Source organism: Rhinolophus hipposideros (genome assembly GCF_964194185.1).
Source record: "Rhinolophus hipposideros genome assembly, chromosome: 5".
NCBI classification, from domain to species: domain Eukaryota; kingdom Metazoa; phylum Chordata; class Mammalia; order Chiroptera; family Rhinolophidae; genus Rhinolophus; species Rhinolophus hipposideros.
Window position 1 is genome coordinate 80,745,444 of NC_138051.1, and position 12,753 is coordinate 80,758,196.

The 12,753-nt window shown below is 52.2% G+C and overlaps 1 protein-coding gene across 7 annotated transcripts in view; it reads left to right on the plus strand.

The window, feature by feature from the left end:
• TMEM63C (transmembrane protein 63C) overlaps nt 1-12,753 on the plus strand; it is a 76,393-nt gene that overhangs the window by 52,117 nt on the left and 11,523 nt on the right. For all 7 annotated transcript variants that reach the window (XM_081048243.1, XM_081048242.1, XM_081048247.1 and 4 more), the window contains 11 exons: nt 949-997; nt 2,789-2,897; nt 4,557-4,630; nt 5,240-5,320; nt 5,444-5,567; nt 6,349-6,482; nt 7,913-8,035; nt 8,493-8,646; nt 9,916-10,022; nt 10,985-11,071; nt 11,628-11,693. In XM_081048243.1, the coding sequence (XP_080904369.1) occupies nt 949-997; nt 2,789-2,897; nt 4,557-4,630; nt 5,240-5,320; nt 5,444-5,567; nt 6,349-6,482; nt 7,913-8,035; nt 8,493-8,646; nt 9,916-10,022; nt 10,985-11,071; nt 11,628-11,693 (1,108 nt within the window). The remainder of the gene's footprint in view (nt 1-948; nt 998-2,788; nt 2,898-4,556; nt 4,631-5,239; nt 5,321-5,443; nt 5,568-6,348; nt 6,483-7,912; nt 8,036-8,492; nt 8,647-9,915; nt 10,023-10,984; nt 11,072-11,627; nt 11,694-12,753) is intronic.

Genomic DNA, 12,753 nt, shown 5'->3' on the forward strand with positions numbered 1-12,753 from the left:
ACAAAATGACATTATGGGTGAGGGCTTGGGCTTCAAAGACAGAAAACTCTTGGTTCCCAACTTTTACCCACATCTACTTCTCAGAAAATACCTTTGCCCAATCTAGCAAATTATTTAATCTTATATTTGGTCAATCAATCCCCGCAAGCCTCAGTTTTCCCGATTGTCATGGGGATTGAGAGATAATGCATGGGGGCACAGTACCTGATGTAGTAGGTATTCAGTCAATAACAGCCAGTATTTCACTAAAAAATAGGAAGATGGCCAGAGCCGTATGAAGGCTGTACAGCTACGTGGTGGGCAACAGCACCTGAGACGCCCAGGTGGCAGCCAGCTTTACCCTGATTGCTCAGGTTTCTACTTGTTTCGTCTCAGCCAGAGGCAGACCTCAGTTAACTCAATGTAGAACACAGTACTCGTGCCACCAAATGCCACCACCAGAGCACAAACTCTTCTGACCCTGTCTTTTCAGACCCTCATCCCAAGCTAGTGAGCTGGCAATGCCAACAGAATGCTGGATTTCTAGACACATTTCCCAACACCTGGAGATGTCCAAACTGACCAACTAATACACTTAGCCAGAAGGATTTATTCTGAGGAAGGAAACGTCACGTTTTCTGAAGTTTCTGGGTTTTGTGATTGTTGTCAGTGGTAACGTTGCTAATTTCATCATTCCCCTCATGACGGGGGCGGAGGGTTCCTTTAGCAAGCACTGACCAAGACTCGGTCTTGCTTCACGGCTGAGGAGCCCCAGTCAGCAGACCCAGGGAAAAGAAGAGGCTTCTGCTATTTTTGTTGGAAGCTGGGGACAAGCTTTGGGGAAGTAGAAGGAAGAGCAGGCAGCAGGCAAGCATCTCCAGGCCCCAGGGTCTCGTTTGAGAACCTTGAATGCTGGCCCCCCCACAGCAATGAATCAGGCTTGCCGTGAGCAGCTTTCTTCTCTTTCAGACCGGAACAGTCACTTTGGTCGAACCACCATTGTCAATGTCTCCACAGAGTAGGTACCTGATCCTCTTACCTCCCATTCTACTGGCTGAGGGTGTTGGGAGGCAGAGAAAGTGCAGCATGTGGGTCTGTACTGTGGGCACCACTTTGCTATTAAGAAAGGCCTGGTTTCCTTGGGAACCCTTGTGCTAAGTGGGACGCCAGAAGTCATATTCTCTTGGTGGGCCAGGACTCGGTGCCTCAGAGTGTCCTGAAATGGGTGTCTTGGTGCAGTGTCTCTATAATGGATGGAACTACCCAAACCACACACTCCTGAAGACTTGGGAAGATGGTCCTATTTGCTTAGTAGGTCCAGTTCCTAACAGGCAACACCTTATAGCAAGTAGAGGTTTAGGGTATTGCTTCCTGCCCACAATATAGGTCCGGCCAATGCTCATATAATTGAGGGAAGCATAAACCTGATTCCCCAGTGGAGGGATGGAGGGGCCACATGACCTGGGTCCGTGCCCCACCTCTGCCATTAGCTGGCCCTGGGTCTAGGACAGTGCATCCACCCCTCTGAGCTTCATTCCTAGTCTGTGGTGGAGGAAGGGCTGTTGGACATGATCTCTAAGCCCCCGCCAGCCCTCATCGTCCAGGAACCATGGATTTTACCATCAGCCAACCCAATGGGTGGTCAGATCAATTTGTACTGAGCTATATGAAGCTTTGCTGGTTCATGTTGACAAAACAGACCCACTAGGTGTCTTGGCCAGGCTTGACCAACTTCCTGACAAAGCAGAAGCAGCAGTTTCCACAGGTATGAGTGGGGGTTCACACACACATACCCCACCCCACTCTGTCCCTGCACCCTGCAATCGATCAAACCCTCAAATCAGCAGAATGGGGCTGCGGCCTCCTCTCACCTCCCATTTCAGCCAGCTCCTCCCAGGGTGCTGCAAATACCAGAACAGAATTAGCAGCTTCTCCCAGGCCTCCACTGGTGTGAGGTGCCTACACCTTCCCAACAAGAAGTGAGTTTTAACAAGGCAGCAAAGAGCCATCAAGATTCATAAATCTATACTGGCACCATACTGGAATGTTCCTTAGAGACGACATAACCTTGCTGCCTCTGAGGAAACTGAGGATCGAGGTATCCAGCTAGATGGGGACTGTTAGGTGAAATGTCAGGCACCGGCACAAGTGGTGAGGAGATATTTTGAAGCCAGGCAGCCTTTCTGTCCTCAAACCACACCAACTAAGGTAGGCCCTATTTCTGAACAGCCATCCTGGCCAGATGCCTTGGGACAGCATCACATGAAGCCAAAGCCCTAGTGCCACCACTCGTTTTACCCCAGGGGAGGTGTAGCGAATCCACTGGGTCGACCTTCCTCCAAATCCTTCCTCCCACTCGTGTAGGACCCCAGAGTCCCTCATCACAGAGGTCGGGCAGCCCTTTCGCTTGGCCCACTGGGCAGCTGTGGGGGTCTGAACTGCAGCCACTGATAGTACAACACAGCCATGGGGAGTCTCTGGGCTCACCCCCCAGGCTGCCACTGCTAGGAGTGAGTGACCTCAAGCAGATCACCTCATTTCCTTAGGGGTAAATGGAAGAGAGTACCTACCTAGTGAGAGTCTAGTGAGAAAATGTGTGTTAAGTAGCTAGTCCCACCCTGGGTCTGGCATAGAGTGAGCACTCAGTAAATGTTAGCGTTAATTAGCGGGACACCCCTGTCTCGCCACTGCCATCCCTTCCAAGAGTCTGGAAGCACACACTAGAGGGTGGTCTGAGGGAGAGGGGCCCCGGGGGAGACTGTGGGGGTGGGAAAGGGGATCTCACCCTCCCGTGTCTTGCTCCTGATAGGAGTAAGGTCCTGTGGCTGCATAGCTTCTTCTCCTTCCTCTACTTCATCACCAACCTCATCTTCATGACTCATCAGTGCTTAGCATTTGTGCCCAAGAAGAGCTCCAAGGTAAGGGAAAGAGCTACCAGAGCTGCTCCCTCCCAGCTAGAGCCCCTCCCCCGCTGAGCCTCCCACTCGCAGAGGCTTCCCGGCTGAGCACATTCTGCACATCTGTGGGGACCAGTCTCCCCCGAGCAGAGAAGCTCCCTCCCCATAACCCTGTGGTTCGTCACCTGGAACCCCTGAACAGCATCCCGGGTGTGAAACCATGGAGTTATTTCCAAACTGGTTGGTAAACAGCTGCTCCCAGGTGCCTCCTACCCCTGCACTCCCGCTGCCCTGTCCCCTCTCCAATGACCCTGGGACCTCCCCATCATCTGAAAACTCAAGGTTTAAGAAACCCCTGGACCAGCAGGGTCCCACATCCTACGTGGTCAGTGTCCTCCGCAGAACTACTGGGTAAACATTTTTATAGCCTTGCTTGATGTCATGCAGGGACTCAGCTTTCATTCCCCGCACAAGAATGCAGGATATGGTGAGGCAGGCCAAAAAGGAGCACCCACAGAGCCATAGGTAGAGGAGTCACACCACTATATTCTCCCTGGCGGCTGGGTTGGAAATACAGGAAGCAGGCGCCAGACAATCCACAATCCGCCGTCCACTTCTCTGCCAACCAACCCAACCCCACTTACTAGCTGCAATCCGCGCTTGCTAGGTCAGCCACCGCAGTTATATTAGTAGCCAGTGGCTAACTGGTTACAATTGATGGCCAACTAGTCACAGCTGATGGCCATCTACTACCCAAGCCAGCACCTTTCCACGTGAGGCCGAGAGCCTGGAAACTGCTCTCTGGGGCTCTGTCTGCCACTTGCTCCTTCTAGCTATGCCCAAACTCCTTGACCTTTTAGAATCTTTCTTAGGTCAGAGCCCCCAGGTCCTGCCCCCAAGTCTCCCCACTATCTTGGTTTGGATTACCCCCACCCCATCTTCCAAGCAGACCCTGAGACCAGGGTCTGAGTAGCATTTGTTTATTTGGGAGGTGATCCCAGGAAGGACCGCTGGTGGGGGAGGTACAGTGGAACTGGAAGAGAAGCCTGTGATAAAAGGCAGCGGCAAGGGCAGCTCCCCACTGTGGAAGCCAGTGCTTAACCTATGGGAAGCTTGGAGAATTGCGGTAGAGTTCCCCAGCCTAATGGGGAGCCGTTGGGGCATTTTCCCGTCAACTCACTGCCCATCACTCTGAGTGACGACGCATTAGGGGGCTTTAACTCTTCTCCACTCCTTGCTCTGCATGTGGGCTGGGCATGCTCCCCAGGCCAGGAAAGAGGCTCAGGCAGCGTCCCGGGATTTGAAGTACACGGGTGCCCTTGGGTGTGGAGCAGCCAGGGGGCGTGGGTAGGCACCACAAGGGAAGAAGCCTGGAGCTGTCCAGCTCTGGTGGGGAAGGGAAACAGTGAAGAGGAGCAACCCTGGGTCCTGCCCTCGGCCTTTCACAGGCTCAGTGGAGTGGGATAGCGCCTTCGAGGCCATCCCTCCGAATGAATGATTGACCTTACCCTATCCCAGAACCCAAATCCACATACCCCTGAAAGCTTCCCCTGAATGCTTCAGCCCGTTGGGCGTGGCAAGTAGAAGGCCTGCTCCAGAAGCTTCCGGGCCACCCAAAGACCCAGACATCCAGGAGTTTGTGTGAGCACAGCCTTCCTTCTCCATTCGCCCTCCCCGTAGGTCACAAGGACACTGATGATTACCTACGTCCCCACAGACATCCAAGACCCCGAAGTCATCATTAAGCATTTTCAGTAAGTGGGCTGGGTGGGCTGAGCATGCGTCCTCCTGCTAACCCTGCCTGGGTTTCTCGCGTGGGTGGCGAGTCAGCTCAGGAGGCTGGGGTGAGGGATACCCCAGGTGATGGTTCACACTGCACTGGGCTGAGGGTCAGCCTTTCAGAGTGAGGGAGCCCTGGGGCCAGAGCAGGTCCCCTGAAGTCAGGGATTCCGTGCGTGGTGTGGGTGTTGGGGGTGGGAGAGCTAATTTTCCTTTCCCCGTTGTTCCAACTACAAGCCCAGGAAGGTCCTGGACCACAGTTATCTAAAGCAGGTCATCTTGAGACGTCTTTTGTGACCCAAGTTTCCAGCCCCAGGAGCTCATTATCTCTCTACGAGGAACAGTTTCCAGCTCTGCCCCTGGGCCCTGTTCTGGGGCATCTGGGAAAGGTGTGGCCAATCTCAGATGACCAGGGATCAACCCTGAAGTTTGGCTTTAAGAGCAAGAGCTGGGTTCTCTACCCAAGAACCAGGCACCACAGGCAGCTAAGCCACCCAGCCCTGTGGGCTGAGGCCCTGGGCACGGGGTAGGGTGGCACATTCCCAACCCCACAGCTGGTTCAGCATCCATGTTTGTGGCTGCAGTGAGGCCTATCCGGGGTGTGCAGTGACCAGAGTCCACTTCTGCTATGATGTCAGGAACCTGATTGATTTGGACGATCAGAGGTGAGGCTGCAGCAGGGCCTGTCTGGGTCTGGGGTGGGGGTAGGAGGGGAGGATGTGGCTCTGCTGGGCCCCCCCACTACGAGATCCCTCCCCACCCCTCCCCCGTTACTGCCCTACGGACAGGCGCCATGCCATGCGGGGCCGGCTCTACTACACGGCCAAGGCTAAGAAGTACGGAAAGGTGATGATCAAAACCCACCCCTGCTCCCGCCTGTGCTTCTGCAAGTGCTGGACCTGCTTCAAAGAGGTGAGTGGCGGAGGTGTCCTGGGACACAGCAGAGGGGGAGCTGGGGCACTGGGTCTCCGGGCTCTGTGCAGGGCTCGGGCAGTGGCCCTCACCCGCACCCTTCGGCCCCAGGACCCATTCAGCCTTCTTCCCTTCCTTCCCGCCCATCCTGCCTCCTTGTGGAGAATGTAGAGCTGAAGCCTTTCTGGGCCACCTCCAGAGTGATCCAGGGAGGCTTTATCTGGCCCACTTCTGCGCTTGGCTGGGAGGATCCGAGAGAATATAGTAGGTTGCTATAGCCTGCCAGGGCTAAGGCTTTCACAGAGATAGGCCAAGAACATGTGAAGGCAGTGGGCTCCATCTTGTCACCTACCCACTGTGGCTAGAAGGCAGCCTCAAGACTCAAATACCTGCCTCAAGGCAGCCCCAAATTCTAGCCAGTCCAGAAAAAGAATCGTCCCCCATTCCTAAAAATGCTGCAAACCCATTTTCCTGCTCTTCTGGAGTCTACTCTAAGTCCTAAAGCATCCCCTTACTCCCAGCTATGCCTCGCTTTCCCCAGATCTAAGAGCAGGGAGCTAATTTCAGAGTCTTAGCCTCTTCCTGTTCTAGAGTTGGGATCTTGGAGCCCATCTGGGGTCCTGAGCTCTTTGCCAAGCTTCACAGGGAGCTGGGGATGGAAACGAGGCCTCAGGCCCACCATCTCCTGGGCTTCTGAGTAGAGAGAGGGCTCATGTACAGGCAAAGGTTTCCTAGAGCTCTGTCTGGCCTCTCCAGCTCTGAGGGCCATATCTCACCCCAGGTAGATGCAGAGCAATATTATAGTGAGCTGGAGGAGCAGCTGACTGATGAGTTCAATGCCGAGTTCAACCGTGTTCAGCTGAAACGTCTGGACCTGATCTTTGTCACCTTCCAGGATGCCAGGATGACGAAGCGGTGAGTGTCAGGGCTAGCCACTGGCTGTGCCCAGCCCCGCCTCAAGATTAGGCCTCTGCTTCTCTGAAACCATCCTCCTTTACCCTCATTTCAGCCAAGGGAAGGAGAGCACCTCCCTCCGGTTTGCTATATCCTGACCTCCCCTCAACCCCTCCATGCTCCTCACAGGCAGCCGCCATCTTGCTTTCCAGAGCATGGCCACGTCCATTTCTCCCCAGCTGCCAGGCTCAACTTGTCTCCAGAGACACCAGGCACTGGGCTCCTCATTCCCATATGTCCTTGCTTCAGCACGGAAGTGGTCAGGGTAACCTTTGAACTCTTGGTTCCTCTTCTGAGACAAGAATGATATCCATTTTCTCCCTCATTACACATCACCCCTCTCCTCACCAGTGACAGAGTCAGAATAGAGAAGCTCAGCGTGCTGTTTCTCCTCTTGTGCTGTAGGCCTCTCCTTATTCATCATCTTACAGCCTCCTCTCTCCTCTGCCCCAGTCTCTGGCAGCCCCAACTGTGGATCAGGTCCACTCTGGAACATTCTAGAAGTAATCTTAGATCCTTAGCACTGGGTCAAGTAGATGAGAGCCCCAGAATGAGTCTCTTGATGATTGTGGGGGCCCACCTTTCCCTGGGGAAGCCCCATCATGCACAACACTTTGTGCTTGCCCACTGCCACCCTGCAAAGGAGCAGTGGGACAGCCTAGAATTTAGTCACAAATCATTGTGCGCAATTTTGTAAGTCACGTACACTCTCAAATTTCGTATTTTTCAAATTTGGTTACATATATCTTCCCTGTCCACCTCCCAGAGGATTAAGAAAGATATACGTTCTATCTGGTGTGTGTGCTATGTAAGAGAATACACCTGCATAAGACAATCGTGTTTATTTTCTGAGACAGTCACTCAGTAGAGAGGAGCTGGGGTTTAATTACAGCAGAAGTGGATTTAATTACAGCAGAAGTGTGAAAGATGGAGCTCCAAGACCAGCACCTGCCCCTCTTTGCTTCTGTCTGCAGGCACCTCAATTTAGTAATCTGTGCAATTGGGAGTATTAATTGCCAAATAGCACAGTGTCGGGTACCCAGAAAGAACTGAGTATTTGGTACTGATTTTAAGATGAGGCTGAAATTAGTACCTCCCCGTCAACCTTAGAGAAAGAGCACGTGTTGTACTGTCACTGCTGTTAAGAGGCCCAGACGTTAACTGAGATCTGTGTGGTCCCCTCCCTTCCTGGACAGTCCCTCCCTCTAATGCCGCTTTCCTCCAACAACTAAGCCTTAGGAGCTGCCACTTCTAAGGTCCTGGGAGACCTATCTGAGGCTTCAAGGTTCCCCAGGAAGTGATGAGCGCTTACCTGTGGGACCCTGGCATGAGATCCCTGCAAACCCGTCAGCCTCACCCCAGACTTCTCTCTCCTTCCCCCATCTCCGCAGCATCATGGACGATTACAAGTACATCCACTGTGGTGTGTCCCCCCAACAGTCCTCAGTGACCACAATTGTCAAATCCTACCACTGGAGGGTCTCCTTTGCCCCACACCCCAAAGACATTATTTGGTAAGCCCCCTCTGCATCCCCTCTCCTTTGAGCTCCTCTGAGACTGAAGAAGGCAACAGGATGTGGAAAGGAATCAAGGCCTCTTCTCCCACTTTGTTGCCCACTTACAGTCCCCACTGGGCTGGGCCATGTCCTCTTCTGAGCACCACAGCCTCTGCTTACTCCCCAGCCCACCCCACCACAAGTATGGAAGGCACCAACCCTTGGGGAAAACGCTTCTCCTGCAGAAAGAACTCAGATCTATTTTTGGGCTCACCCATGGGGTATATTCAGAGCATTTACAAAGGGTGTGACTGAGGGAAAGGTCCAGGGCCAGGTGCATGCGGGTCTGGGCCCATGGGCTGCATTAGACCAGGGCAGCCTGAGTCCACAGCTGGCATGCAGGAGCCAGCACGCAGGCTCTGTCTCAGGACCCACCCGGGGTCCTGAGTGCGTCTCCTTCCTCCATCCCTCCCAGGAAGCACCTGTCCGTCCGCCGCTGCCATTGGTGGGCCCGCTTTATCGCCATCAACACCTTCCTCTTCTTCCTGTTCTTCTTCCTCACCACACCGGCCATCATCATCAACACCATCGACATGTACAACGTCACCCGCCCCCTCGAGAAGCTGCAGGTGCTGCCTCTGCTCAGGCCAGGCGAGGGGCCCCAGGGAGGGGCAGGAAGCACTCAGACGAGGATGGCGTGAGGGGCCCATGGGGACACAACTCCAGCGCCCGTGCACCGCCGACATGGTGGAGATGGCTGCAGTGTAAATGGTGGGGTGGGGTTTCCTTTGTTTTAAAAGGGACGAATGCAGGTCTCTGCCCATCTTAGGGACTGGGACTGGAGAGCAGAGGGAGAGGGGCAGCGGCAGGCAGGTTCTGGGGTGAGTTTTAGGGCTTGGGTGGTCCAATGAAATGTGGGTTCAGACGGCTTCTTTAAATCAGACCCCCCCAGACCCTCTAGTGGTACAAAAGGTACAGCAGAGCGTGTGGCAAGTGTGACAGCTCTGTCCTCCCCATGTTCTCTAGAACTGGGGTCCTTGGTTTCAGGTATAGGGTTGAGGGTGGGGAAGAGTGAGGTAAGTTCCAACACAGCCTTCTGAGAGAAGTAGGACCCCAGATTTGTCTCCACATCCCTCATTTCCAGACACCTCCACTCCACAGTGGGAGTGCCGGACCATGCAGGAGCCATTCCTGAAGTCAGAGCATGCTTCACACTGACAGGAGGTTTCAGAGGAACTGAACTGGCCCGGTCCAAGTTCTATAGCCTCAGGCTGTTACATGGGCCTAGAGGGCCTCTTTCTATATTATCCCTATCTCTCTTCTATCGGCATGCACGTGTACACATGCTTCTACACACACACACACACATGCACACACATGCACACATACATACACCTGCTGCTTACTTTTGTCCTCCTTTGTCATCTTCCCAATAAACTCCAGGTAGGAGCGCCGTAGCAATCCCTGGGGATTCTTTTTTCCTATCCTTCCCTCCTTTTTACCACTTCTCACAAAACATCACATTGAAGATAGTATCATCTCCTGGAGATATGCGACATGAATGCCAGCAGCTGGCTCTGGCCTTAGGGTGAAGTCACTAGGGGTAGCCCAAGGCAGCCCCTCCAGTGACCTCAGCAAGCAGACCTAAGCCTGTTGAGGATGCCACTTGACCTTGGGGGTGCCAGCTTCTGCCTGTCCCCAGCCAGGCAGACCCCTGGTCAGGGAGGCGGGTAAGAAAGACCAGGCCTACTGTGCAGACTCAGGGAAACCAGGCCTGCTCTGGGACTGAGCTGGAGGAGAAGAGGCCAGGAATGTGGGAGAAGGCAGGGGTGGCCTCGGAGGGGAAGGGGCCTTACTGCATTGATGTCTCTCTGCCCTCCTCTGCTCTGCCCCTACAGAGCCCGATAGTGACCCAGTTCTTCCCCTCCCTGATGCTCTGGGCCTTTACAGTGTCACTGCCTCTGATTGTCTACCTCTCTGCCTTCCTCGAAGCCCACTGGACCAGGTGAGCTAGGGCCTCCTTTCCTAGGCCAGCTCTTCTCCCCAGCTCTTCCCTGCCTGCCACCTCCACCAGCCTGCTGCTCAGATCCTCCCATCTGGCCTAGGGAATGGAAATTAATACCCAAAACCATCCCAAAAGAGGGGACCGGGTTCAGGGATGGGCCTCTGGCTTCAGGGATGCTGTGACAGGGCCACCATATGAGGGATACGGGGCCCAAAGCAGGTCTCGTTGGGCTGCTCACTCATCAGCCAGCTATGCACTGAGCGGATGGAGCTGCAGGCAGAGGGCACAGGATGAGAGGGAGAAGGCAGGGCTTACGTGGAGCTTGTGGGGAAGGCTGCTATGGCTGGAGCGAGGAGCCCATGAACTCAGCCTCACTGTAGACCCATGGAGCCCACACAATGCCCACATTTTAAATAATCAGGAGCTAGTTCCCATTTGTTAGCCCTAATAATTCTATGGGAGTAATTGGATAGAAAGTATTTATTACATCCTGGGGCAGGCGGACCTGCTTTGGCCTGAAGACTATGTGGGTCTCAAAAGTTATTTCCTGCACCAAAAGTTCCTACCATCCTACCAAGCAGTAAACCAAGAGGTTTGTCCTAACAAATCCTTACTGGTCTTTCCTCTGGCCAAAGCAGGACTTAATGTTGATTATTGAAACTCTAAAGGGATTCTGAGTATCATTGGTAATGTCCTTTCAGCAGATACCGAGTATATGGTACCTGTCCCTCCCTTTCCTGTGCCCAGGGCAGACATCACTAGTTAATCATACTACTCTTTCCTGCTGCTCCCGGCCACGGCATGCCTCATAGGGCCCCACGGAGATGGCGTTGGGATGCCCTCTTAAACCAATGTTCTAGGCCAGGGAGCTGTCTCTCTCCTTCTCTTCATTCTGGAGTTAGACCTTTGGTTCTTATCACGTCTCGCTCACTGAATAAATCTCTCTGTGTGTTTCCTTTTAGATCAAGCCAGAATCTTATCATAGTGTACAAGTGCTACATCTTTCTGGTGTTCATGGTGGTCATTCTGCCCTCTATGGGATTGACCAGGTACCTCACCTCTAATTATCCCTCCTCTCTCAGCCAGGCTCACCCTAGAGGTGGAACCTCCTCTGTAGGCTGACCTGTGATTGCTGCAAATCCATTCCTCAAATGACAATCCAGCGCCTGTCCTGAGCTTAACATGTCCTGGGTATCATGTGAACTCTCAGGTGTCAGCCATGACCTCTGCCCTCAAAGAGCTTATCATTGAACTGGGAGACAAGCCATCCCTGCCGGCTCACTAACAGCCCCAAGTTGGGGAAAACGCAGCCAAAGTGCAGTAGAAACTCAGACGAGGGAAAGAACATTGTGGGAGAAATGGCTTGGCGAAACTTTGCTAAAGGAAGTGACCTTGAGCTGAAAAGCCAAAGGGTTAGGGGCAGGGGTGTCCCAGGATTAAGAAGGAAGAGAGGCAGTGTGGGTGGAGTGGCCATATTAGGATGAAAGAGTCTTTGGGGCTTGGGCAAGGGTGGATGGAAGGAGTGGAGACAGTCCAAGAAGAATTGAAGCAGGCCTTAGCTCACAGATCGGTTAACGAAAAGTCTGGCCTTGTGCTTGCTTCTAGTTTGGATGTCTTTTTCCGCTGGCTCTTTGACATCTACTATCTGGAGCAGGCATCCATCAAGTTTGAGTGAGTACTCGAGGGAGTGTTTCAGGTGGACCCCCGGTGTACACGGGGGCTGCTGTGTGTTCACACCAAGTGGATACATATGTCCTTTATTTGCTTACACAAGTAGAGATGAGTGCATGCAAACACTCCCAATAGGCAGCCTCTTCACTCTTCGTGTGGCAGAGACCCCTTTGGCAATCTGGTAAAGCCCAGGGACCCCTTCCCTGAAGTTTTTGAAATAATTACAGATTTACAGGAAATTGTCCCCCAACAGTCCTGTGTACCCTTCATCCAGTTTCCCCCAATGATAACATCTTGCATAAACTACAATACAATATCATAACCAGGAAACGGACATGGAAACAATCTACAGAGCTTAGTCGGATTTCACCAGTTTTACATATACTCTGAGTAAATGCCTTCAAATGCACAAAATGTCTGGATTACAAAGAATACCAATTATACTGAAATATAGTTATCAAATATTTTAAAAATAGAATTTGTAACACAATCTTTGTAACACATTTAATAAAAGGACAAAGCATTTTACATATAGGCAAGTTAAAGTTACATTTTACTGTTTTAGAGGCATCAATGTGAAAGCTGATGTTATTTAGCTGAAAAAAGAATATTATATTGGGGTAGGGAAGATCTTTTAACAAGGCAACATGTAGGTCGTATTGGACCTCCAGCCAATTTCTTTTTTTTTTTTTTTGGGTTATAAATGTTGAAAATACTAATTTTCAACTATCTGATATTGGAAATGACAACACAAGTTTCCATAGCTTGTGAGGACCAGAATTCTCCAAGTTTTCTGTAGTTTCTGCAAACTATAATTGTAGTAAGTTGTTTTTTTCCAAAATGAATGAGTTCGTTTTTGGTTACTCAATATCTTGAATACAGTTTATATATGAGAAAGAAAAGTATTATGAGTCCCTAACTCAACTCTGATGCCATCAAGAAAGAACAGCTTTTGAAGGACTTCTGAACTATGTCCAGGGCTCTCAGGTTACTCTTTTCAAGGAAGTTGACAGAATTCTGTAGATGCCTGAGTCACCAGTGTGAGAACAGGCAGCTTGGC